This window comes from Dermochelys coriacea, chromosome 3 (genome assembly GCF_009764565.3).
Source record: "Dermochelys coriacea isolate rDerCor1 chromosome 3, rDerCor1.pri.v4, whole genome shotgun sequence".
NCBI classification, from domain to species: domain Eukaryota; kingdom Metazoa; phylum Chordata; order Testudines; family Dermochelyidae; genus Dermochelys; species Dermochelys coriacea.
Window position 1 is genome coordinate 39,593,677 of NC_050070.1, and position 23,607 is coordinate 39,617,283.

The 23,607-nt window shown below is 40.9% G+C and overlaps 1 protein-coding gene across 13 annotated transcripts in view; it reads left to right on the top strand.

Moving 5' to 3' along the window:
- Positions 1–23,607, top strand: part of FBXO25 (F-box protein 25) — a 66,916-nt gene that overhangs the window by 11,082 nt on the left and 32,227 nt on the right. For 6 of the 13 annotated variants that reach the window (XR_006279780.1, XR_006279781.1, XR_006279782.1 and 3 more), the window contains 3 exons: positions 7,935–8,044; positions 9,134–9,183; positions 13,736–13,849. Coding sequence is in view for 10 of the 13 variants with exons in the window: in XM_043510326.1 (XP_043366261.1) it covers positions 7,935–8,044; positions 9,134–9,183; positions 13,736–13,849 (274 nt within the window). In the remaining 3 variants the exon portion in view is untranslated. Of the gene's footprint in view, positions 1–2,728; positions 2,847–6,105; positions 6,299–7,934; positions 8,045–9,133; positions 9,184–13,735; positions 13,850–23,607 lie in introns of those variants that run through there. The other 7 variants (XM_038395581.2, XM_038395580.2, XM_043510330.1 and 4 more) reach the window with 5 other exon arrangements.

The following is a 23,607-nucleotide window of genomic DNA, read 5'->3' on the forward strand; positions in this document are numbered from 1 at the left end:
AGCATAAGCTTTTGTGAGCTACAGCTCACTTCATCGATGAAGTAGTGACCTGTAACTCATGAAAGCTTATGCTCAAATAAATTTGTTAGTCTCTAAGGTGCCAAAAGTATTCCTTTTCTTTTTTCAATTGGTCATGTGCAAAATGCAATCCTAAATTGTTGAGTGACCAAAGAGTGAATTGTGTGCCCGTCTCTTTTAAACCTGTCTTGAAACTTGCCTACATCTCAGATGTTGCTGCTTTCTACATATCATCCTACTCTCTGTGCTTATCTACCACAGACCTTTCTGGTTTTTCAGACAGCTTCCCTAGCATGAGTGTGAAAGGCTCCTTTTCTGTAACTGCTCTTGTTGTCTGGAACAGTATTCAGTTATCCTTTCATCTTATCAACTCTTGCCTTCAGATGTCTTCTGAAACAGATCCTTTCTCCTTTGCCTGTATCCCTTAAATGATAGTTGCAGTTGAAAAATAAAAACAGGAGACTTAACTCTGTGGCATTTTGTGAAAGACACTATATGTAATGTTATGTAATTGTTATGTAGTACTTGTAGAGATTTCTTTGTGTTAACTTAATGGAAGTTTCTTAGTACTATATATATGAATTATATCTTTCTGTTCTTGTAAGCAAACATTTAAATTGTCAAGGACTTTGTTCTGTTTGTATCTTCATATCTTATTTGATTCCCTTGTTGACTGGAAAAAACAACTTAGTTTCTCTTTTTGTACTTAGTTTCCTTTTCACAGTTAGGAAATGGTCCAGCTTGAGCTCTTAGAAGTCTATTGATCTTGAAATTCTATAGCTTTCTTTTCAAAGGAACTAATCTGCTGCTATTTGAAACATTTTTTCTTAAGTATCTGTTAATCTTCACATGAAACTAGATATAGTTATAGAAGGATAATTTTAAGTTTCTAAACAGACGCTGTGGTGAATTAAGACACTTCCAAGTGATTGATATGAAATACTTAGAGTTACTGTGGACTTTGCATCTGTCCTGTAATAATTTGTTGAATTCCTTTTAAACTTGAATGTCCATCTATGGAATTCCATTCTCATTGTTAAACACCGTATATGTAGTTATTTATGCAACATGAAACAATACATCCATTTTTGCTTACTGGTTCTACTATAGCACTTTAAGTTCCTTTGAAACAAAAAAAAATACAGAAATTGAAGGACAACTAATCCCATCAACTCCTTTTTACTTTAGAAAATGGAATGTAGCACTGAATGAGGAAGAAATAAAGCTTGATAAAATGTGGGACAATTTAATTCCAGCTAATGGAAGTAGCATGTTATAAGTGGTCCTTGAGTAGTATTATATTTTACTGCATCCATGAATGTGCTGTGTGCTTTCTTTATAAAGGGACAATTGTGCTTAGCAGTCTAACTGTTCCCTTGCAGTCTGTTTAAGTGGGTAGGCAAGAGCTATACTTCTCATTTAAGACAGGTTTCTAACAAGTCTATCAAAAAAAAGTCTATTCTCCAAAAGTGGATTTACCAAAAAATTTTTAAAAAATCTACAATAACACTAATTATGGATGTTTGCTGGCTTTGGGGAACATCAGTTTCAAATAAGAACTTTTATTGGTTTTTATATATAAAATTTAAACATAGTCTTTCAAGGACAGTTGCTATGTAATGGTAATGGACTATTTCCTTAGGCTTAAACTGCAGTAAAAGGTCATTGTGATGCTATTTCCCTCTCTCTAAAATCCATCACTGGGAGAGGAATGGAAGTGAATGTGGGTGACTGAAGTTGTTTAACTTGCTTTGTGAGTCTGTTTCTGTGACTTGAATTTCTGCAAGGCAAAAGCTAAACATAGTTTTTGCTGAGTAGGACAATATTTCTGGTGTTAAAAAGAAAGCTTCCAGTGTCCTGTGTTATGTCACTTTGATAAAAGACAGATTAACACTCAATGCTGGATTTAACTAGTATCAACCAGTAGCCATGGATTGATATAATTTAATGTTTGCCATTTAATGCCTAGGCATGGGTTGTTTTCAAATGCACTTTTACTTGCCCTGGTGACTTACAACATCTAGCCTATTGCTGATGCTTCTTACGTCTAAACTAACAATGAAAAATAGATTCATATGGCAAACTCAGCTGTTATAATATAAGTGAATATAATATAAGTGTTATATTATATCAGCTGTTATAATATAAGTGAATACTCATGAGTGGTATAAGGCTTGTATACACTTTTTCTGTCAAAGAATGATGCTGGGGAAATAAAAGCAATTTTACTCGTTGAGCTTCAGTGCCGTATAGCAGTAGTTCTCAAACTAGGGCCACCGCTTGTTCAGGGAAAGCCCCTGGTGGGCCAGGCCAGTTTGTTTACGTGCCGCGTCCGCAGGTTCAGCCTATCGCCGCTCCTACTGGCCGCGGTTCGCTGCTCCAGGCCAATGGGGGCTGCGGGAAGCGACGTGGGCCGAGGGATGTGCTGGCCGCCCTTCCCGCAGCCCCCATTGGCCTGGAGCGGCGAACAGCGCAGTGGGAGCCGTGATAGGCCAAACCTGCGGACGCAGCAGGTAAACAAACCGGCCCGGCCCATCAGGGGCTTTCCCTGAACAAGCGGTGGCCCTAGTTTGAGAACCACTGACCTATAGCTTTAGCAATTCTGTTTATCTACACAAGGTTGGCTGCTTTCACAGTGAAAACAATCTTAGTTATCAGTGTTTTGTAAAAGTAAGCACTCTTGCTTATCTTTATGTCTTTGTATGGTTAGTGTTGCTGTTTCCTCTAGTTATCTGCTGACCTGGAAAGCAAAGCCTTACTTTAAGAAACCTTATGCTGGGCTCTGGAGTTTTTTCTCAAATTAAAAAAAAAGCTTTTTTAATGTACAGGTGAGTAGTTTTTTTCTTTGGTTGGTTGGGGTTGGTTTTTTTTTTTTTAATATATATAAATGTGATAAAAAGAGGAACGGGAGCCAGAGAGACTCTTAATTTTTTGCTTCTTCAGAATATATCAAGTATGTAAAACCATTGCAAACAGCATGATCAGAGCTTCTAATATAGTTATTCAGATAATCTTCTTGGGTCACCCTCTTATCACTGGACTATATATACATCATTTAAGGTTGTGACAATTTGGGGAATCTGTTTATGTAGGACTTACGAATTGTAGTGGTAGTTGTACTATTAAATGCTTCTATGAAGATGTGAAATCCACCATTTGGTGACATCTGTAGCATGTCTCTCCCAGACTACATACAGTGGTGGATTGTTAGTCCTGTAATGGTCACCTATTTAGGTGGAAGCACTTTGGTACAATGGGTTGTCTGAAGCCTAGGAGAACCAGTTCAACCATTTTTCTCTACAGGAGATTGGAGAAGTGGAGAAAAGAAAATTCCCAGCAGTCACAACAAAGGAACCAGGTGCTGATGGTGGGACATATAAATATAAACTCAAGAGATTCACTGAGACAGGAAGCTTTGGGCAGGAGATGGGAAGAAATTGGCATGCTTTTGTGGGAGGGTTGTATGCGTTTGCGGAACCAATCAAGGTAGATAAAGCTAGCCGACCTAGGAACGTTCCATAATTTTGAAGAGACCCATGAGCTGCAGGAAAAGGATCCCAAACACTGCAGAAAGCTCTGGCCAGGCCCAAAGAACTCTCCAGAGTGGTAAGGAACCTGAAGCAGTGAAAAACACATGGGTATGTTCATTGTTTTTTTTATAGATCTGTATATTTCTTATGCTACATAAGTGAAGAGTAATGATATTTGATGATCTTGTACAAAGCTGTCTGTTTGCTTTCACTATTTTGTACCCCTGAAGAGGTAAACTGCAAACCAGAAGAGGAGATTCTGAGAAACACTCAAAAACTGCTTGGGAAGGCAATGGGAAGACAGCACTAGTTGCAGGGCCTTAGGCAATTGGACTGCAGGATTTCCACTATAAAGAGTGGTGTGAGACATGAAGTCTGCACCTGGAGTGCGGGCCTAGAGGCTCAAAGCCTGGGACAGTGCCTAAGACATGGGTTCTCAAACTGGGCGTTGTGACCCCTTAGGGGGTCGCAAGGTTATTACATGGGGGGAGGGTCGCGAGCTGTAGCATCCACCCCCAAACCCCACTTCACCTTTAGCATTTATAATAGTGTTAAATATAAAAAATATGTTTTAATTTATAAGGGGGTATATAATATATAATAAGAGGCTTACTGTGTGAAAGGGATCACCAATACAAAAGTTTGAGAACCACTGGCCAAAGTTCTGCCTAGCAGCATCAAGCTATGGGCAGGTGGGATTCGGGGTTGGATCCTCCTCACAGCAGACTGGCAAGTGTCCAGGTGGGGGAGCTCAACGAAATCCATGGCAGGTATTCAAATGTTTATCAATAAGGTAGATATTTTATTAGATCTGTTTATTTGTAAATACCTTTACTCCCTTACTTGCGTAACTTAAACTAAGAGGTTTTTTATTTGTGTTTTGACATTAATGTATAATATTACATTTCCAGTTTCTTGATTGGCTGAAGCAGTCTCATATGATTTACTATTCAACATTATTGGCTGTAAAATAACTGAGTAATTAAATAAATCAGGCAATAAATTCTGCACTTGGTCAGAATTCCTGCTTTTAAAGTTGAAATATGTATTGTGATATGTATTATGTCTCTCATTTGATCACGCTCCAAGAAGGATTTACTACCTTAAAAGTAAATACAACTACTAGTTTTTCTTAAGCCGTAGTTGTGTAAAAACTACCCTTCAGTCAGAAATTTCCCTTCTGCAAAATAACTCTAAGTCTTTGTTTTGGGGGAATTGTATCACAGTCTTGCTAAGTTTTTTGTGCCTTAGACATAATTGTAACACCTTTGCTTTAAAATAAATCACAGCTTAGCACACAATACATATACACAAAACACGTATTCAAATAGTGGATGAAACACTTAGATCAAGGCATAAAAATGTGCATTGTGTTACAAAGTGAAGAGGTTTGTATTAACATTTTGTTCTTTGCACTTAGCAGAGCAGAAAAAACTTTTTTTGTAAAAATTTATTTGAAAAATCAAAATTTGGAAAAATTCAGCTCTAGGGTCTACAGAGTTTTTTCTCCCAACACCTTATTGACAGTTCTTTATTAATTGTAGAGAAGATAAAAAATAATCTAGGATTTGGGGGGAATATAAAACTTGCTTTAATTGTTAACAAATACTTCAACTATTTTTTTGGCAGGGAAGCTTAACTGTATAGTGAATTACTGTTCAAGAATAGACTTTAAGGTCCATTATGGTACGTGTTTCTATATTACTGTTATCTTACTGTTATATTCTTGCTACCTGGTATTCATACACACACACACACACACACACACACACACACACACCACACACACACACACACACACACACACACACACACACACAAAGTTAGTATGTGAAAGTCAAAATACATTACTAAAATTAATTTCCCATTTCAACACAAGCATGGTGATTTTTAGAAAAACGATTCTCCTGTTTTGGTTACTTCATATGGACGTATCGGTGCAGACATATATTGTTGAGGATAATGATGGCATTTTGCAATTGGATTGCTATCCCTCCAACCCCATCCCACCCCCGAAAATCTCTAGTACAATGACACTTTTCTCAATATTGTAGTGATAGCCTAAAATAACTCATGTTGTGATGCTAAATTGTAGCAATGGCATTTCAGTCATATACTGTGTTTCTGTGACAATGGTAGTAAATGGAAAAAAACGTATTCTCGTCAGAATTGCTGCAAGAGATCATGTTCCCTTAGAGTGCCAAAGCTTGTTACTGGCCTTCTTCAAAATAATATATGTGAATGGAAGAAAAGGGAAGTTGATAGTAATGAGAAACTAAGAATTCTAAAAAATTTATAAAGGAAGCAAATGGACACAAAGATATCTATAGTTGGTAGAATTAAAAACAATAAGAAGGAGTTTAAGTATATTAGAAATAAAAAGAATCCTAACAATGGTATTGGTCTATTACTATATGGAAATAATAGAATTATCAGTAATAATGCAGAAAAGGCTGAAAGGGTCAATAAATATTTCTCTTCTGTATTTGGTGAGGGGGGTGGAACAGATTATGTAGTCATATCTGATATCACTCTTTCCATTCCACTAGTATCTCAGCAGGATGTTAAATAGCAACTACCAAAGTTAGACATTTTTAAATCAGCAGGTCTGGTAACTTGTGTCCAAGAGTTTTAAAAGAGCAGGCGTAGGAGCTTACTGGACCTTAATGTTGCTTTCACTAAGTCTTGGAACACTAGGGAAGTTCCAGAAGATTGGAAGAAATCTAATGTTGTGCTAATGTTTAAAAAAGGTAAACAGGGTGACCCAGGTAATTATAGGCCTGTCAGTATGACACTGGTCCCAATCAAGATAATGGAGCGGCTGATATGCGAGTTGATTAAGAATATATAATTAATGCCAGTCTGCATGGGTTTATGAAAAAACAGATCCCATCAAACTAACTTGTTACCTTTTTTTATTATGATAAAGAAAATAGTGTGTTAATTTTAATATACTTAGATTTCTGTAAGGCATTTGATTTGGTAGTGCATGACATTGTGGTTAAAAAAGCTAGAATGAGATAAAATTAACTCGGCACACATTAAATGGATTAAAAACTGGCTAATTCATAGATCTCAAAATGTAGTTGTAAAAGGGGAAACATCTTTAAATGGTGTGGTATTAAGGGTGTTGAGATTGGTTCTTGGCCATATACTGCTTAACATTTTTACTAATGACCTGGGAGAAAACATAAAATCATCATTGATAAAGTTTGCAAATGATTCAAAAATTGGGGGAGTGGCAAATAATGAAGATGACAGGTATCTTACACAAAGCAATCTGGATCACTTGGTAAGCTGGGTGCAATAAAACAATGTGTTTTAGTATGGCTAAAAATAAATGCCTACATCTAGGGACAAAGAATGTAGGCCATGCTTTCAGGACAGGAGACTCTGTCCTGGGAAGCAGTGACTCTGAAAAAGATTTGGAGGTCATGGTGGATAATCAGCTGAACATGAACTCTCAATGCAGTGCTGTGGCTAATGCAATCCTTGGATCCATTAATGGGTATCTCAAATTGGAGTAGAGAAGTTATTTTACCTAAGTATTTAGCACCAGTGCAACCACTGCAGGAATACTGTGTCCCATTCAGGTATCCACAGTTTAAGAAAGATGTTGATAAATTGGAGAGATTTCAGAGAAAAGTCACAAGAAAGATTAAAGGATTAGAAAATATGCTTTATAGCGATAGATTGAGCTTCTTCCATCTATGTAGCCTAACAAGGAGAACAAGAAGAGGTGACTTGATTACAGTTTATAAGTACCTACAAGGGGAACAAATATTTAATAATGGGCTCTTCAGTCTAACAGAGAAAGATATAACCTCATTCCAATGGCTGGAAGTTGAAACTAGACGAATTCAGACTGGATATAAGCTATGCATTTTTAACAGTGAGGGTAATTAATCATTGAAACAATTTTCCCATGAGTCATATGCTCTAGGAACACAGTGGTTCTTTCTGGCCTTGGAATCTGAGAACCTTGATATACTGCAGTGGTTTCCAGACTGTAGTCCATCAGCCAGTGGTGATCCATGTGCACGCAATAGCGGTTTGAAGAAAGGTGCCTGATCATATGGTGCTGGCTCTTCATTCGTTCCTCCTCCTAAATTACACTTTTAAAAGTTTTAAATATGTTCCTAATATTAATTTCCTATGGAAGTTATTACTATATTTGAAACAAGAATACTACACAATTATGAGAGAGGAGGTGCTGAACATGACAATTTCTCTGCTAAGATCCCTGCTATGGTAATATTTGGGGACCACCTGACATAACGTTCTCTTGCAATTGTGAGTTTCCAATTGACAGAGTGAGGTGCAAGCTCTCTATAATTAAATATTTATCATTAGATGGTTCTTTAGTTAAATGTATGTTTATTTCAGCATCTTAACTGATGATGATGATGAAGAAGAAATATACAGAACTGAAGATTGTGAATTTGCAGCCAAGAAAAGGAAAAAAGACCATTTTCGGAATAAATCAAAATCCCAATGTAAGACTAGATTGCTTTTAGTTCTAGTTTGGAGGATGTTTCATAACCTTAAAGTATTTAAATATTTCTATAAAGCTTACTCATAAGGGCATAATTCACTAATCCTTATTAGTCCTGCTTCTACAAACACTCAGTATTAATAATGCATACATAAATGATACAGCTTTTCTAAACTACTTTATCATTAATCAGCGAGCATGAGATCTTGGTGATTCTAATGAAAATACATTTGTGAATTGTGATATCATTCTAATAATCAATGCTGCTTTTACTTTCTTTTTCTGTTTTTTTTTAATTTAAACTGAGGTTCTTCTGAATATGTAAACTTACTTTTTAGTTACTGTCTTTATAAGTTTAAGATAATCTTATATGTAATTTTAATTCAACTTATCAGTAGTGAAACAGCTCTTGGAAAAATGAATTTTTATTGAATTTTTTTCTTTACTTTTAATCACAGCATCTAGAATACTTAGTGATTTAAAAAAAAACCTGTGGGGGATACAGTTATTCACAGTCCTTGAAGACACAGAGCATGGAGAGACAGAAAGGGGCATAGAGAACACTGGGGGTGGGAGTGGGAGGCACAAATTGCCCAGGGTTGAGGGGACAACACAGGGGAACCCCGGGGCATAGAATATTCCTGGGGAGACAGCAGAGTGTGTGCACAAAATGAGGGTGGGGTCCTGTGTAAAATATGCGATCATGTAATTAAAACTGTATCCTAATGTATACTCACAAGAGGGCAGAACATAGGTTGCTGGTGCAGCCTAAAATCTGGAGTTTCCTTACTTTGAATGCTTGGCTTTGCAACCTAAATAATTTTCTTTTGCTTAGTTTTTTTGTATGTGTAATTTACTACATAGGATAAAATTTTTGTAAGTGCCTAAGTCACTTAGATTCTTTTGGAACTGTTTCTCCATCAGCTGTTTCAAACTTTTGTAAGTAGCCTTCATTAAAACTATCTTAAAAACCGCCTCTCATTTGCAAAGAGTTTTATCAAGAATGATACATTTGTGTAACTTTTTATTTAATAAATATTACCCAATGTGCTGAAAGTTAAAATTGTTACATTAATTTATTTGTTTTTAGGTTTTTATCGTGAAAAATGGATCTATGTTCACAAAGAAAGCACCAGAGAAGTAAGTGTCCTATGTTGTCTTGCAATCCTTATTTGCTGCCTGATTACATGTGGTATTTAAGTACACATCTTAAACCTTATCTTCACTGCATGCTAACCTCATGCTCAGCCCTGGGTCCCTCCCCCACCCCCAAATATATTCTGACAATCTTACAGTGGGGCAGCCATCACACTCTGAACAATAGGGCAGACCACAAGGTAGCTTTTAGCACATGTTGCTACCACAAGGTCAATGTAGTTAAAACAAGGGTATCCGTAGCTGCTCAACAATTGAGATATCATAGTCCTTCAATTAATTCCCATAAGCCCATTGGGCACCTGTTCATGTGTTCTACCTTTCCATCTCCCTGTGCCCTGAGCCCTGACCAGAAATGGTCTACCTTCACTTCCCTCTGCTCAGGAAAGTGCATAGTCCCACCCTGCTTGCACTTTCCCCAGCTATCCTATCCCCAGTGTTTGAAACAGCAGAACAATGGCCCCTAAGAAGCATGCATATTGGCATGCAGCCTCCTGGCCTTATGAACGCACCAGAATCTTGGTGCGGCTTTGGGATGAAGTAAACCAAACTCACATCTTTAACTGTACAAAGAGGAATGTCAAACTGTACAAAAGGTATATCTGAGGAGCTGCTGGCTGATCAGGGAATTGAGCAAACCAAACAGCAGTGCAGAGAGAGAATACAGGGGCTCGAGGTGAACTATTGGAAGACCAGGAAAAAGAATAAGAAGTGTGGTAGTGCCCCAGCAACATGTTCATTTTACAATGAAATGGACTGTGTTCTGAGCAGCCCTGTGAGCACATAGACCTGTTTCAGCATGGACTCATATGTGGCGCTAGGAGGGGTTTGGGTTCAGAATTTGGATGTCCATGGAGATGTGACCTAGCCCAGCCAGCAAGGAGAGGGAGAGGCAGAGATGTGGATGTCTATAGCCTCATCCACAAGCTTGTGTCCGATTCACAAGAGATGTTCTCTTAAACATCCCTAGAAGAGCACAGTGTGGTAGAAGGTATCCACACTGAAGAAGTAGGGGAGAACTCGGCAGCTTATCTGATTGCCAACAGATCTGCAACAGTCTGAAGTTGGCAGTTTATACAGGGCAATAGAAACGCTCTTCTAAACCATTATTCTTTCTCGCATCTGGGTGCTCTGTCTCTTAAACGCCAGGGAAGCACCTTACTCAGTTCCATGAATGTGTGTTTCTTCATGTGAAAGTTCTGGGCTCATGGCTAGTCATCCCATGTTTCCGTCATAATATGCTTGTGTTCCTACTGTGACAGATGCAGACCAGAAGGATATGAGAGAATAGTGGAAGGTTGGTATATCCGCCTCAGAATGAGCAGGTCCCTGTTCCCAGGATAGCCAAACAAAGGTTACTCCAGGCCAATCAAGCCACCTGACACCAATTTAACTAGTTAAGGTCATTAGGCTAATGCCGGCACCTGACCTCAATTAACTGGCGAAAGGGGCAGTTAGGCTAATGGAGACAGCTGGAACCAATTAAGGTCCCACTTATACTGCTTGAAAGCTCTCCTTTCCAGTTCTCTTGGGAGAAGCCCAGGTGAAAGGAGCTGGAGGAGAGGAAGCATTGTTAAATCCATAGGTAAGGGTGAAGCTTGGAAAAGGGGACCATGGGGAAGTGGCCCAAGGAATCAAAGCAGCATCAGTGGTGAAGGGAAAGCCGCCAACAGCTGCTACCATTAGGGTACCTGCGCTGGAACCCGGAGTAGAGGGCGATCCTGGGTTCCCCCTTCCCCCCTCCATGTTCTACAGAGATCCCCTTGAGAGGGGAAGCAGACTTTGGTCCAGGAGGGAGGACAAACTGCACCTACTGACCTCTAAGGAGCAACAGAGACTGTGGGTATTCTATCTTCCCACCTCCCATACTGGCCTTTGATGAAAGTAGCTCAATAAGCTGTGACCTTTGCCGCTATACTGGGAAAGAGAGATCATATTGAGGGCCTTAGCGAGCTTCTGAGGCCACTGAATCCGCCTGGAAGCATGGGACCCACCAATACGGGCTCGGAGCTTTGTCACACTACCCAGAAGCAGTGGTCTGTGTAAAGTTCTGGCCTCATGGCTAAGGCTACATTTTCATCATGGGTATTTTTAGTAAAAGTCATGGGCAGTAAACAAAAATTCATGGTCCATGACCTGTTCATGACTTTTACTATATACCCCTAACTAAAACTTCGGCGGGAGCCTGCGGGTGCTCTGGGGGGAGGGTGTGTTCCTGGAGTCCCATGAGTGCTCTGGGGGGATGGTCGGGGGGGCTGCGGTGCTCGGGGGGGAAATGGTCTAGGCCGTGTAATGCTGGGAGGGGAGGGTTGGCAGGGCTAGCAGGCTCCCTACCTGTCTCCACATGTCCCTGCAGCTCCTAGGCAGCGGAGGGGCCTGGGGGATCAACACACTGCTCCCAACATAAGTGCCATCTGCGCAACTCCCATTGGCTGGGAACTGCAGCCAATGGGAGCTGTGGGGGTGGGGCTTGTTGGCGCGGGCAGCACGTGGAGCCCCCGGTCTCTCCACGTAGGAGCTGCAGGGCCATAACAGCGAGAGCTGGGGAGCCCTGCACCCCCCACCCTCTGCTCCTAGCCCATACCCCCCCACACACACCCAAACTGCTGCTGCAGAAGTCACGGAGGTCACAGAAAGTCATGGAATCAGTGACCTCTGTGACAGCCTCGCAGCCTTACTCGTGACTAGTCATCCCATGTTTCCATCATCATGTGCTCCCACCAGTTTGTGGGTGTGTTCCTACCCGGAAGTAGGGATTATCTGCCATTTAAAAACAGCATCATCTCAGTCCGTGTCCACTTGGCCCTGTCCAATTGCTTTTATGCTACTTCTGACTGCATATTGCTACCTCAATCTCCTCTAGCCCCAAAACAGCCTCTGAAATTCCTGCCCACATCTCCTAGCAGCTGGTGCAGAGGCACAAAAAGAAAACATTGCATCCTTAAAAAACAGTAGTTCTTGGCCGTGGTGATTAGGGAGCCAAACGGCACACCACTACATCATCTTAATTACTGCTTGGTTACTGCCAATAAATGAATTTTGTGGGCCTAGACCATTTCCTCCCACAATCCCAAGAGTGAACAGACAAGTTGTCCTACAGGACCCTGCACAGAGTAACACAATCTCAGGATACGAGCCAAGATAACTGTATTGCTTGTCACTGCCATATACAATGACAGTACAGACATGGGACATGACCGCAATGTACTGATGTCCACAATGATTGTGTAGTAGTGAGGTAGGCTACCAGGCACATGTTTACTTATCCCATGGCTTGCACGTACTCCTGCTGAAATTATGTGCCACTGCACAATGCAGATTTTGTGCAGAATTAATGTTGCTCATAGAAATTTTATTTTTCATGCAGAATTTGTGAGTTCCACCAAATTGTTTCCATTTTCCAGTTTTGCATGTTTCAGATGTATTAGTTATGTATACACGTAACGTCTGCATGCTCATGAGCCTGAACCATATACACGACCAGGTCCATACAAACACACTTATGTGCACATTTGCCCCAACACATACATACTACCCGAGTTCTCCATTTCCCCATGCTAACCACCACTATCATACAACTAAACTACTGCTAATTCACCAACCCCCCTCCTGCCTCAGTGGCTTGACCCTAAAACCTTACAATACACATAGAAGTTTGAACTTGAACAGGACATGACAGACAGACACAAAACAGTCCTTAAGGATGCTAGCACCCCCTTAGGCCAGGTCATTACAGTACGTTTGTGTAATGACTTTATTTAAATGAAATATTTAATTTCACTGAAATAGAAGATAACAGTCAACAAAGGTGCATCAATTTCTGTAATAATATACCTTGTAAGGAATCTATTTGTCAAAAAACATTTCCTGAATCTTTTTTGTTGTCTCTGTTGTTACAGACATACTTGCTAACAGGTATTTTGAAATAAATTACCAAAATTGAAACCGGTGTGATTAAATTGTGTTATTTTGACAAATAAAATATGCAGAATTTTAAAGTATTGTGCACAGAATACCAGTAGTATTCACATGTCATGAAGATAAAGCCTCACTAATAATGTGTGGCATCACTTCGATACCTTTTAGTTCAAAATGGAGCAGTTGTAATTTCCTCATCTTTTCTCTCGAAGACCAGGATCGGCAGCCTTTGGCACGCAGCCCACCAGGGTAAACCTCCTGGCGGGCTGGGCCGGTTTGTTTAGCTGCCGTGTTCGCAGGTTCGGCTGATCGCAGCTCCCAGTGGCGGCGGTTCGCCGTTCTGGGCCAATGGGGGCTGCGGGAAGAGACACAGGCGGAGGAACGTGCTGGCCACCGCTTCCCGCAGCCCCCATTGGCCCTGGCGGGCTGCGGGCCAAAGGTTGCTGATTCCTGCTCTAAGGAATCAAATGAATGCTTGGCCTAGATTCAGGAAAGTATCCCTGTTCCATAAGGGTGCTTAGGCATATGTTTAACTTTAAATACATGCTTAAGAGCTTTCTTGATTCAGAACATTAGTGATGATTAACTGAACCATTTTTTTCTTTGTTTACTCTTAAAGTATGTTTTCTTCTTTTTCAAGAGACATGGCTATTGCACATTGGGAGAAGCTTTTAATCGCTTAGATTTTTCAAGTGCAATTCAGGACATCAGAAGGTTCAATTATGTGGTCAAAGTAAGCTGTTTATATTATATATTTCATAAATGTTTTGCTGGTTTGTCTAGTATAATTATACATTGGCAATTTCCAACTACATAAATAAGCTGTTTGCATAAAAATGTGCATTTAAAAATATATATAAAAATACCTAAGTTCTGGAGTAAACTTTTATTTTTGTGTGTTGAAAACTGATTTATTATACTGTGAAACGCCTCAGATTGCAGAAGGAAGAAAATAGGCCAATAACTCTTTTCTGATGGCTTTTCAGAGAAATGTTGATGGTAACTTCAGTAGTTACTTTTTTGCATTATAAAAAATTCATAAAACAGCAAATTAAGACCCCACTATTAATATTCTGCAAAATAAACTATAATACATGTTTATTTAACTTTTCACAACTGCAATTTTAATAATTTTTGATAATGCATTATGAATTAGAAAATTTTCTGTAGCATATTGTTTTTTAAAAACAATGAAGTGTTAGTGCTATGAGTAGGGTTGCCAGGTGTCTGGTTTTCGACGGGAACGTCTGTCCGAAAAGGAACCTAGCAGCGTCTGGTCAGCACAGCTGACCGGGCACTAAAAGTCCACTTGGCCGCAGTAACTGGTCTCCGCCGCTAGGGGGTGGGAAGAGGAGCTGTCGTGGCTGGAGCCACATGGAAGAGCTTGCTCTCTGCTCAGCTGCTGATGCCTGACAGAGTCGTGGTTTTTTCCGGACCAGGTTCCAAGAGGTAGGTCCCGCCACCCAGGGGGAGGAGGGATCCTGTCCACCCCCCTTCTACCCCAGCATGCCCTGATTGCCCCAGCCCTAACCCCTCAATACAGGAACCGACCCCGCTCCGGCTTCTTGCTCTGGGAATTGACCACCACTGTGCCCCGATTTTGCAAGTGGGCAGGTTCCATGTCAGCTCCTCCCAACCTGACTCTGCAGGCAGCAGGTGAGTCCCGTGAGGGGGGGAGTGGGCAAAATGGGGGGGTGGAGAGCGAGCAATTGAGGGGGTGAGGAGTGAGCAGAGGGCAGGGCCTTGGGGGAAGAAACAGGGTCTGGAACAAGGGGGTTCAGTTTTCTGTACTTAGAAAGTTGGCAACCCTAGCTATGAGGTGTCATTACACCACTCTGTCAATCTTTGCTGCTGCACATGCTTTATAAGTGGCAGGCATTTAGTGAGATAAGTGTTATTCCCTTTCTACTATTATTATTTCCTCTAAAACTCTGGGAACAGCATCCGGATTTTTAAAAATCTTCCAGCCTGTCCATCTTCCAAAAATGACTTTAGTGGGAAGCTGTTCTTGCCATGTTTATCTTCATTTATTTCACAAATGACAGAATAGGGCAAAGTTTTAGAGAAGTAATTTCTCAACACCTTTTAGTGATTGCTTCTAGAACAATTTGTTCTAGAGCATCTAACAAGAGAGGCTAGCCTTAACTTAGTTTTAAGTAACACACTGTATCTAGATTCAAAAGCCAAGAGGCAGATAGTGTACTATAAAGTGACAGTGATATTAAACTTGAGAAAGTGAGGTTTCAATCAAATGAGAAGGTTAGTCAAAAAGGCCCTGAAGTAAAAATAAAGGAATTTAATCCTTGGTGAATGCAGGGATGTTACTCAAAAACAGTAACAATCTCAGAAAATGTTTACTGCGAAAAAGCGAAGAGTGTTTAAACGAATCTGGCTAAATGACAGTGCTCAAGAGGCTACTTGAGCAAACAGAAATACTTCAAAACTTGGAAATCTGACCGTAGTAAAGCCAATAAACAGGCGCATAAATTACAGCAGCCAATAAGAGATAGAACTAGAAGGACCAAAATGGATTTCAAAGAACAAACAGCTAAAGATAAAAACGAAGAGGTTTTTTTTAAAGTGTATCAAAAGCAGGAAGCCTGCAGAAGAATCAATGTGTCCACTGAATCATCAATAGTTGAAGGGGGCAATTAAGAATGATAAGGACATTTCTTTGCATCAATCTTCACCACCTAGAATGCTGGAGAGCTTCTTAGTCCGGACCTGTTTTTTTCTTGTAATAAAGGTGATATATTCAGATGTGTCAGAATAGATGCTGGAGCAAATTGTTGATTTAAAAAACATTAAGTTATCAGGCCCAAATGGTAAACCAAGAGTTCTGAAGAAGTCTAAGTAGAAGCAGCTGAGCTGTTAACAAAAACATGCAATAATGAAAAATAGCCACTGTTCAGAGGACTGTAGGTAGCAAGCTTTAAAAAAAAAAAAAAAAGCAGCTCTAGAGGTTGATCCAGTGAATTTACAATCTAGTAAGCCTTACATATGTACCTGTCAGATTGGTTGAAACAATAATTTTAGCAAAAGATTAACAAAGTACATTGAAGATCATGATATAATAAAGTCTAAGCAGCTGACTCTCCACACACAACTAATCAAAGAACATGTCAAAAGTAGTAAATAAAGGAGAACTGGTTGGCATTATAAGCAGTGCAACCAGATCTGCCTTAGTTAAGGTTACATAATTCTTCCCATTTATAGAACCTGTTTTCAGTGGCTTATAGCTTTTCCAAAATTTAACTGTACGCTGAAGGGGAGCGACAAGACTGGGACTGATTCAGGAGGGTTCAGGTTTGGTGGGTGGAACAGTAGCACAAAGATCTGTGCCCGTTCCCCTCCATAACCTGGAATAGAACCCAAGATTCCATAGTATTACCATTCCTCTGTCAACAAATCTCTCTGAAAGCCTCTGGCAAAGTGTGTGTCCCAGTTCTTCTCCAGTACTGGACTACTGTAACGGGGCCAGCATCCGCCTCTCATGCATGCCCCTTTTTTGTCTGGCTGATAGTGCCTGCAAACACAGTTCTTCTCATGGGGGGGCCACCCCCCTCTTGTGGATGGCTCCCTGTCTCTCGGTTAGGTGTGAGCCTGCTTTTCTTTTTTGGTCTTACATCAGGCTGGCACCTGCCTCTCGTGAGCACCACCCCCAGCTGCTAGTTCTCTCGGCTGGCCTTCGGCTGCTCAGTCCTCTGGCTGAGCCGCACCCTATCCCCCCCTTCCGATGTATAAAGTCCAAGTTCTTTCTTGGCCCTGGTATGTGGCCATAGCTCTAAGGCTTCTTCCCAGAGGCACTGCCTTCTTCAACCACCCAGCCGGGGTCCATCACAGTACCCTCAGTGGTGTCCTTTGCAGCAGTGCTCCCTGGGCTCAGTCTGAAACCAGACCAGCAGGGCCCATCTCATGCCCTTGCCTGGTCTGGCTGGGTCCTGAACTCAGCCTGCCTCATCAAGCTCCAGCAACTGAAGGCTCTGCTCTGCTCCTTGCCTTTTATCTGTCTCTTCTGGCCCCTTATTGGTCGCTCCAGCAGCCCCTCTGATTGGCCGCTCTTCTGCAGCTGCTCTTCTGCAGCCACTCTACACTCCCTGGAGGACTTCTTGCTGCTCTATTCTGGGACAGGGTGACGCAGGCCACAAGGCAGACTTGGGGTGGTGGTTCTTCCACTCAGTCTTTTCTCATGTCCCCCTTAGTCAGGTGGTAGTCCGCTTGGGCTACCTCTGCCTCTGGCTCACTTTGGCCTCTGCTCAATAAATAATTAAAATCTTGCCTGTTTTCCATGGCTGCATCTGCCAATGGTCCTCCTTTGACCTCTGCCTCTGGCCTCACACAATAAAACAGTTAAAAGCTTGCCCCAGTAAAACAGTTATATCTGACCTGACCCCTTTTAGACAAGGTCGGTCTGAAGATCCTACTTTTGATACCATAATGTAACGGAGTCAGCACCTGCCTCTCATGTGTGCCCCCTTTTTTTGGCCGATATTGCCTGCAAACACAATTCTAGGCTGCCTGGAGAACTTCGCGCTGCTCTATTCTGGGACAGGGTGATGCAGGGCTGTGAGTCCTCGAGCAGGGTGCCTCTGGACCTAGTCCACCCTGCCATAACAACACAGGAGGACAGCCTACTACAATTGATTTACTCCATTAGCTCAAGTGTTAGAGGTCTGTGCTCTGGATCTAAAGGTTCCAACCCTGCTACTGACCCATGCTGGTATCAGTAGGATGCAATGTGATATTTGTTTTTTCAGTTTTCTTTGTTAAAAATCTAGGAAACTATATTCAAAAGTATTACATTAAAAGTTGGCACAGTCAACCTTAATTGCAGCGTTTCTTAATCTCAGTGCTTGAATTGTAATCTTAATATTTCTGATGTAGTTTTTGTGTATAACCATTTCTTCAGATTTCCAAAAAGCGATTGACAAGGTCACAAACAAGAGGCTACTAAGGAAGTGAAGTAGTCACAGGGTGACAGGCAACATATTGCCATGGATTAAAAACTAGCTGGGAGACAGAAAGCAAAAAGAGTAAAATTAAATGGTTAATTTTCATCGTGGCAAAAGGTTCCCAGCAGGGTATCTCAAGGTTACATTCTAGGTTCCGTAATTAATGCATTTATTAATGATCTGGAAATGGCAGCAAGTAATGAAATAGTAACATTTGAAAATGTTACTAATAGAACTGTCAAGCCATCAATCGCACGATTAAAAAAAGTAATTGCCCAATTAATTGCAATGTTAAACAGTAATAGAATACCATTTATTTAAATATTTATGGATATTGTCTACATTTTCAAGTATTTCATTTCAATTACAACACATAATGCAAAATGTACAGTGCTCACTTTATATTTGTTTTTGATTACAAATATTTGCACTGTAAAAAAACAAAAGAAATCGTATTTTTCAATTCACCTAATACAAATAATGGAGTGCAATCTCATTATTATGAAAGTTGAACTTACAAATGTAGACTTGTGTACAAAAAATAACTGCATTCAAAAATAAAAGAATGTAAAACTTTAGAGCCTACAAGTCCACTCAGTCCTATTTCTTGCTCAGCCAATCACGCAGACAAAGACGTTTGTTTACTTTTGGAGGAGATAATGCTCCCTGCTTCTTGTTCACAGTGTCACCTGAAAGGTGAGAACAGGTGTTCTTATGGCAATGTTGTAGCCAGCGACGCAAGATATTTACATGCCAGATGCGCTAAAGATTCATATGACCCTCATGCTTCAACCACCATTCCATAGGACATTCGTGTATGCGGATGACAGGGTCTGCTCAATAACGATCCAAAGCAGTGCAGACTGACGCATGTTCATTTTCATCATCTGAGTCAGATGCCACCAGCAGAAAGTTGATTTTCTCTTTTGGTGGTTTGGGTTCTGTAGTTCCCGCATTGGAGTGTTGCTCTTTTAAGACTTCTGAAAGCATGCTCCACACCTGTCAAGGTTCGTTCCCCACTCTGAACTCTAGGGTACAGATGTGGGTACCTGCATGAAAGACCCCCTAAGCTTATTCTTACCAGCTTAGGTTAAAAGCTGCCACCACCAAAGTGTTACATAAAGAATAACGGGAAGTGCCCACTTGGAAACGTCTTCCTCCCCGCCCCCCCAAAAAATCCCCCCAAGCACTACACTCCCTTTCCTGGGGAAGGCTTGATAAAAATCCTCACCAATTTGCATAGGTGAACACAGACCCAAACCCTGGAATCTTAAGAACAATGAAAAAGCAATCAGGTTCTTAAAATAAGAATTTTAAAGAAAAAGTAAAAGAATCACCTCTGTAAAATCAGGATAGTAAATACCTTACAGGGTAATCAGAATCAAAACATAGGCAAAACCTTAAGTTACAAAAAGACACAAAAACAGGAATATGCATTCCATTCAGCACAACTTATTTTATCAGCCATTTAAACAAAACAGAATCTAATGCATATCTAACTAGATTGCTTACTAACTCTTTACAGGAGTTCTGACCTGCATTCCTACTCTGGTCCCGGCAAAAGCATCACACAGACAGACGGACTGTTTCCCCCATTCCCCCAGCTTTGAAAGTATCTTGTCTCCTCATTGGTCATTTTGGTCAGGTGCCAGCGAGGTTATCTTGCTTCTTAACCCTTTACAGGTGAAAGGGTTTTTCCTCTGGCCAGGAGGGATTTAAAGGTGTTTACCCTTCCCTTTATATTTATGACAACACCTCATCACTCTCGGATTTTGGAACGCATTTCAGATTCTTAAACCTTGGGTCAAGTGCTGTAGCTATCTTTAGAAATCTCACATTAGTACCTTCTTTGCATTTTGTCAAATCTGGAGCGAAAGTGTTCTTAAAATGAACATGTGCTGAGTCATTATCCAAGACTACTGTAATATGAAATATATGACAGAATGCAGGTAAAATAGAGCCAGAGACATACAATTCTCCCGCAAGGAGTTCAGTCACAAATTTAATCAATACATTTTTTTTAACGAGCGTCATCAGCATGAAAGCATGGCCTCTAGAATGGTAGCCAAAGCATGAAGGGGCATATGAATATTTAGCATATCTGGCACATAAATACTTTGTAATGCTGGCTACAAAAGTGCCATGCGAACGCCTGATCTCACTTTCTGATGACATTGTAAATAAGAAGTGGGTAACATTATCTCCTGTAAATGTAAACAAACTTGTTTGTCTTAGCGATTGGCTGAATGAGAAGTAGGACTGAGTGGACTTGTAGGCTCTAAAGTTTCTCGGTGTGTTTCAGGGCAGAAGGTTGTGGGGAAATTGGGACTGGGGGTGCACTGGAATCACCCTGCAAGTTGTAATGAAGACTGGTGAAGACCATGGGCAACTGTTTTGTTATAAGCAGGCTGCTGGGGTCCGTGTTGCATCAGGGCTGTACAGCACATAGACTCAGGGAACTACCTACATGCTTATCAGCTGGCTATTGGTATCCGGGATGTGAGCCATAGCGGAAGACCATGACAGGCAGTGATGTAACCTCTCCCTGGTCTGGGCTGTGTCCAGCCCTCTCCTGGAACACACAGAGAAATAATAAGGTTTGATGCTCTTTTAAAGAGACCAAAATACAGCTTATCACTTTAACTGGAGTTAACAATCACTTAAATCCAAATACAGCACTAGATTGGTTTAGATTAAAAGTAAAACAAGTTCATTAACAAAAGGACATGGGTTAAGTGATACAAAGTAGAAAATATTGAAGGTAGAACAGGTTACAAACAAACCAAAGTTAAAATATGCTTTCTAATGGCTAAGACCTACCTTAAAAAGCTACAGACTTTGCTCAAGGTAGTTTTCTCACCAGTCATTCTTTGAGCAGGCACTCTGGCCAGGACCCAACAAATGGAACACAGACTGCTTGGTTTCTTTTTCTCCTGCGAGGTAAGATAAAGATGGAGTCTCTATCTGTCCCTTACATTCCCAACAGAATTTTTTTTTGTCTTGAAAGTCAGGAAGGTCTCCTAGGGATTCAATCTCCTATGTCTCTCTGTGGTGCAGGAGCCATGCTAATTCTCCATCTCCTGAGTTCAGTCTCAGGATATTCCCTGCTGGTTTAGCTTGATGGCTTTGTTTATTGCTAATATGTAAATTGAGGTAAACCCACATTTCTTTATCTAGGACAAACCTGTTTATTGCCTCTGCCCAGGCTAGACCGCCTGGTTTTAAACACATTCTAGTAACATCACACAGAGAGAATTCATAACTTTACATACAAGGTTACATATATTTTTATAATGATGATATTGACCACTGTGATATTAATTTTCAAATGATACCTCACAACACATATTTTGTACAATTATCATTGCAGTAGTGTGTAGCAGGTGACTACAGAATGTCCTTTTGTGACCCAAGGTAAAAGTATATAAAATAAATAATAAATGGTAACTAGGAACCTAGGCTTTTGCTGTCTTATAACACAAGAACAAAGGAACATTGGATTAAGGTAAGAGTTGGGGAAGTAAAAAAACAATAAAAAGAAATACTTTTTTCACATAACCTGTAATTAAGCTGTGGAACTCTCAGCCACAGGAAGTTGTTGAGGCCAAGAACTTATCAAGGCTCAAATGGGATTGGATATTTATATGGATATCAAGAATATCCGAAGTAGTGATATTTTATGATAAATTTTGGAAGGGGTATTATACCTCATGCTTCAGTGCTTAGGCCTATCTTTTAACTATTGGAAATCAAAAAAAGACCTAATGAAGGGGGGCAGATTACTCCACATCTTCCTGTTGCAGATTTCTTACATCTTCTGCGGAAGCTTCTGGTGTTGGCCTCTCTTGGAGACAGAATAGTGGACTAGATGAACCTCAGTTCTGATTCAGTATGACAGTTCCTATGTTGCAGTCTTCTTCTGTTGTCCAAGAGTAATGTTTAGTTGTCAATGGACCTAATGCTGACTATGTTTATACAGTGTATTTGTAACATACTTCTGTTTGCTGTGTCAAGTTAAAGCAGTATGATGTAATTCAAGAATTTCTTCCATTGCCATGTGGAACGAAAAAAGAAAAGGAGTACTTGTGGCACCTTAGAGACTAACAAATTTATTAGAGCATAAGGTTTCGTGAGCTACAGCTCATTTCATCGGATGCATTTAGTGGAAAAAACAGAGGAGAGATCTATATACACACAGAGAGAACATGAAATAATGGGTTTATCATACATACTGTAAGGAGAGTGATCACTTAAGATAAGCCATCACCAGCAGCAGGGGGGGGAAAGGAGGAAAACCTTTCATGGTGACAAGCAAGGTAGGCTAATTCCAACAGTTATCAAGAATATCAGAGGAACAGTGGGGGGTGGGGTGGGGGGGAGAAATACCATGGGAAAATAGTTTTACTTTGTGTAATGACTCATCCATTCCCAGTCTCTATTCAAGCCTAAGTTAAATTGTATTCAGTTTGCAAATTAATTCCAATTCAGCAGTCTCTCGTTGGAGTCTGTTTTTGAAGCTTTTTTGTTGAAGGATAGCCACTCTTAGGTCTGTAATCGAGTGACCAGAGAGATTGAAGTGTTCTCCAACTGGTTTTTGAATGTTATAATTCTTGACATCTGATTTGTGTCCATTCATTCTTTTATGTAGAGACTGTCCAGTTTGGCCAATGTACATGGCAGAGGGGCATTGCTGGCACATGATGGCAAATATCCCATTGGTAGATGCGCAGGTGAACGAGCCTCTGATAGTGTGGCTGATGTGATTAGGCCCTATGATGGTATCCCCTGAATAGATATGTGGACAGAGTTGGCAACGGGCTTTGTTGCAAGGGTAGGTTCCTGGGTTAGTGGTTCTGTTGTGTTGTGTGTGGTTGCTGGTGAGTATTTGCTTCAGATTGGGGGGCTGTCTGTAAGCAAGGACTGGTCTGTCTCCCAAGATCTGTGAGAGTGATGGGTCATCCTTCAGGATAGGTTGTAGATCCTTGATGATGCGTTGGAGAGGTTTTAGTTGGGGGCTGAAGGTGATGGCTAGTGGCGTTCTGTTATTTTCTTTGTTGGGCCTGTCCTGTAGTAGGTGACTTCTGGGTACTCTTCTGGCTCTGTCAATCTGTTTCTTCACTTCAGCAGGTGGGTATTGTAGTTATAGGAATGCATGATAGAATGCATGCATAAATCCGCACAGACACACCCCTAGAACCCCGACCTGGGCTATTCTATCTGCTACCCAAGATCCATAAACCTGGAAATCCTGGACGCCCCATCATCTCAGTCATTGGCACCCTGACAGCAGGATTGTCTGGCTATGTAGACTCCCTCCTCAGGCCCTTCATTACCAGCACTCCCAGCTATCTTCGAGACACCACTGACTTCCTGAGGAAACTACAGTCCATTGGTGATCTTCCTAAAAACACCATCCTAGCCACTATGGATGTAGAAGCCCTCTACACCAACATTCCACACAAAGATGGACTACAAGCCGTCAGGAACAGTATCCCCGATACTGTCACGGCTAACCTGGTGGCTGAACTTTGTGACTTTG